A 3059-nucleotide genomic window follows, 5' to 3' on the forward strand; every position below is an offset into this window, starting at 1 on the left:
CCCCCCCCCCCCCCCTTAACTTTTGTGTTGTCTTCCCATAAAATTTGAAAATCAACACTTTTGTTGAGGCTCTATATCAATGTTTTTAACTTTTTCTCACGTTTTTGTCCTTTTTTTCAACACTTTTTTTGACGTTTTCAACACTACGTAACAGTAACTTATTAACTTTAGTTTTACAGTTATTTTTGGAATTTATGGTCAATAAACCTAATTTAAAGGAAAGTATACCTATTGTTTGAGTTAGAAAAGCAGAAATTAGGAATTATTGAGACTAAAATTAAAGGAATGGATGTTGATGATAATCACAGACTGGAATATGTCAACTTTTACTCAATACTATTTCAAAAACACTTCCATTTGTTTGTTTTCAAATGCTATAAAATTTAATAAGACGCCCCAAAATTATTGAAAGTAGAGATTTGTACGAAGACAACACGAGGGTTAACTAATCAAAGCACCTTTGATTAGTTGAAGCAGACAGTATTGAGTCAGGGCAAATCTACTCAGACAGACTTATGAGTTGAATGTCTTCTCAGCGTTTATTGCGTTGTATTCGTGTTTAATTTCTCATTAAACTTGGATTAGAAGGAATGAAATCAATATTAACAACAAGACTGATGTTTGCTTTGGGATAACATCTGCATCAGTGATGTAAAGATTGTTCAAGTATAACAAACAACTGACGCAGTAAAGGTTGTAGAAGATGTGTTGAGTACCTGGCGCGGCAGCGTGTACGCCGTCCACAGGGGCATGGCCAGCTCTCTGCTGTAGCCGCTGATGAACTCCACGTGATGAAGCAAACTGTACTGAGTGTCAAACATCACGGCAGGACGACCGAACGGGAGGTGGGTACTGTCTGCACACACACACACACACACACACACACACACACACACACAGTCAGTCAGTTAAAGAGATAGTCTGGATCTTAGTAGTTGTATGAGATACTTATTCATAGCCACCAGACTCCTTTGATAAAAACAGTCATTTTACCTCGCAGAACACAGGGAGTTGCAGCTGTACCTCTGCCTCTGTCAGCAATTGGTTTTTGAGTTATTGCGTGACTTTGGGTTTTAAAAAGGTTAAAGAAGACGTTTGGGCTTACCAATGTCACACAATAACATAAACAAAGCAACCGATGGAGCAGCAACTCCCTTGTTCTGCGAGGTAAATTTACAGATTTTTGTCAATGGAGTCTGGTGGCATTGAGGAGAGCAGAGATAACGGCTTCGGCTCCCCGTCGTTAAGGGCCGTCTAACAGCAAAGTAAAGCTAATTACAGCATTATATTATAGCGTTGACTTAAACGGATGGATATTTTCTGGGTCTAAAATGCATTTAGATACTACAGAGAAGAGAAGGCACAGCGTCCGTGTCTGCTTCTCCAAACTAGTGCCGACCGCCAGCTACTAGCACTATGACAAATAAATTATTGAATATTTAAAAAATAAAAACGGACTGTCAACCATGTTGTTAGCGTTGGTGTTGCATAGTCTGTCCACCAGAGGACGCTCTACAACGTCCCTGTTAGTGATGGCGTTGCATAGTCTGTCCACCAGAGGACGCTCTACAACGTCCCTGTTAGTGATGGCGTTGCATAGTCTGTCCACCAGAGGACACTCTACAACGTCCCTGTTAGTGATGGCGTTGCATAGTCTGTCCACCAGAGGACGCTCTACAACGTCCCTGTTAGTGATGGTGTTACATAGTCTGTCCACCAGAGGACGCTCTACAACGTCCCTGTTAGTGATGGCGTTGCATAGTCTGTCCACCAGAGGACGCTATACAACGTCCCTGTTAGTGATGGTGTTGCATAGTCTGTCCACCAGAGGACGCTATACAACGTCCCTGTTAGTGATGGTGTTGCATAGTCTGTCCACCAGAGGACGCTCTACAACGTCCCTGTTGGCAACACTGATTTTTTGTATTTTTAGTTTGTATTTTTATTTGTTTTATCTATCAGAACGTTAATATATGTTGATGTTCCTCTGTTCTGTTGTGACAATAAAACAAATTATTATATTATTTTAGGGAGAACTCATATATAAAAATATATATAAACTCATATATACTACAAATGACTAATGTTACGAAAATCATTTGTTATGCGTTTCTGGATTTCTTTTAAATATACAGTATATATCGGCATATTGGATTTTTAAATAACCAATTATTCGTATTGGTCTTAAAAATCCTTTATCGGTCGGGCTCTACTCGGTACTGAAACACTGACATTTTTTACAAATATTTAGTGATACCTGCTACAAATAAAACTACTTCTGAGCTTGAGCCACTTTGCAAAGTGGAATAATTTGGACCAGAACTGTTCCAGTGGTCCCCACTTGTGGATCTATCCTTAAAAAAGAGAGACTCAAGTGTGAGAGGAACCTACTGTAACTGTAGAGTCCATCTGGTGCAGGACTGAAGGCTTCGATGATCTCCTCCACTTTGTTCTGTAACACAAAAGAAAGGTTTATGACGTCAGACTGTTTTGATGGTTTTCGGCCCCCTAAGGGCACGTTCAGACTAGAAACAGCGATCCGCTTATCCACTGCAGGGTAGGGCGGCAGTGGGAGTGTCATTTGGTTTCGGACCTTTCAGTTTTATCCGAACCAAAATTACAGGCGTGAAACCTCCCCCGGACCGGATCAAAAGACCAAATTATGATCCGATAAAAAGAGGTGGTCTCGGTCCGGATCACACTGAACCAGATTAAACAAAGAATACTACAGCTTTAATTTTTGTTGTTGTTGCTGAAAGCCAGACGGGATTTTTCCGCCGTCTGACCTCGTCGTCGCAGCTGCAGCCCAGGTCGTGGGTCACGGCGTCGGAGGTGGACGCCGGCGACGGCGGGGTCACCTCCTCCGGCATGCTGGGCTGGTGCGGCGGGTGTCGTAGCATGTCGTTCAAGCTGCCGTAGGTCCCGTTGTTTGGTGCCGGCTTCAACCCTAACAAGTCTGACAGGGACAGAGAGAGAGACAGAAAGAGAGAGAGACATAGAGAGAGAGAGACAGAAAGAGAGAGAGACATAGAGAGAGAGAGAGAGAGAGAGAGAGACAT

General features: G+C 42.3%; 1 protein-coding gene across 1 annotated transcript in view; it reads right to left on the bottom strand.

Annotated features, from left to right (window-relative positions):
• Positions 1-3059, bottom strand: part of LOC117957202 (ectonucleotide pyrophosphatase/phosphodiesterase family member 2) — a 58567-nt gene that overhangs the window by 27880 nt on the left and 27628 nt on the right. The window contains exons 17-19 of the mRNA XM_034892799.1: positions 2787-2956; positions 2392-2452; positions 717-856 (exon numbers count right to left, since the gene is read on the bottom strand). Coding sequence (XP_034748690.1) covers positions 717-856; positions 2392-2452; positions 2787-2956 — 371 coding nt within the window. The remainder of the gene's footprint in view (positions 1-716; positions 857-2391; positions 2453-2786; positions 2957-3059) is intronic.

This window comes from Etheostoma cragini, chromosome 14 (assembly GCF_013103735.1).
Source record: "Etheostoma cragini isolate CJK2018 chromosome 14, CSU_Ecrag_1.0, whole genome shotgun sequence".
Classification (NCBI taxonomy): domain Eukaryota; kingdom Metazoa; phylum Chordata; class Actinopteri; order Perciformes; family Percidae; genus Etheostoma; species Etheostoma cragini.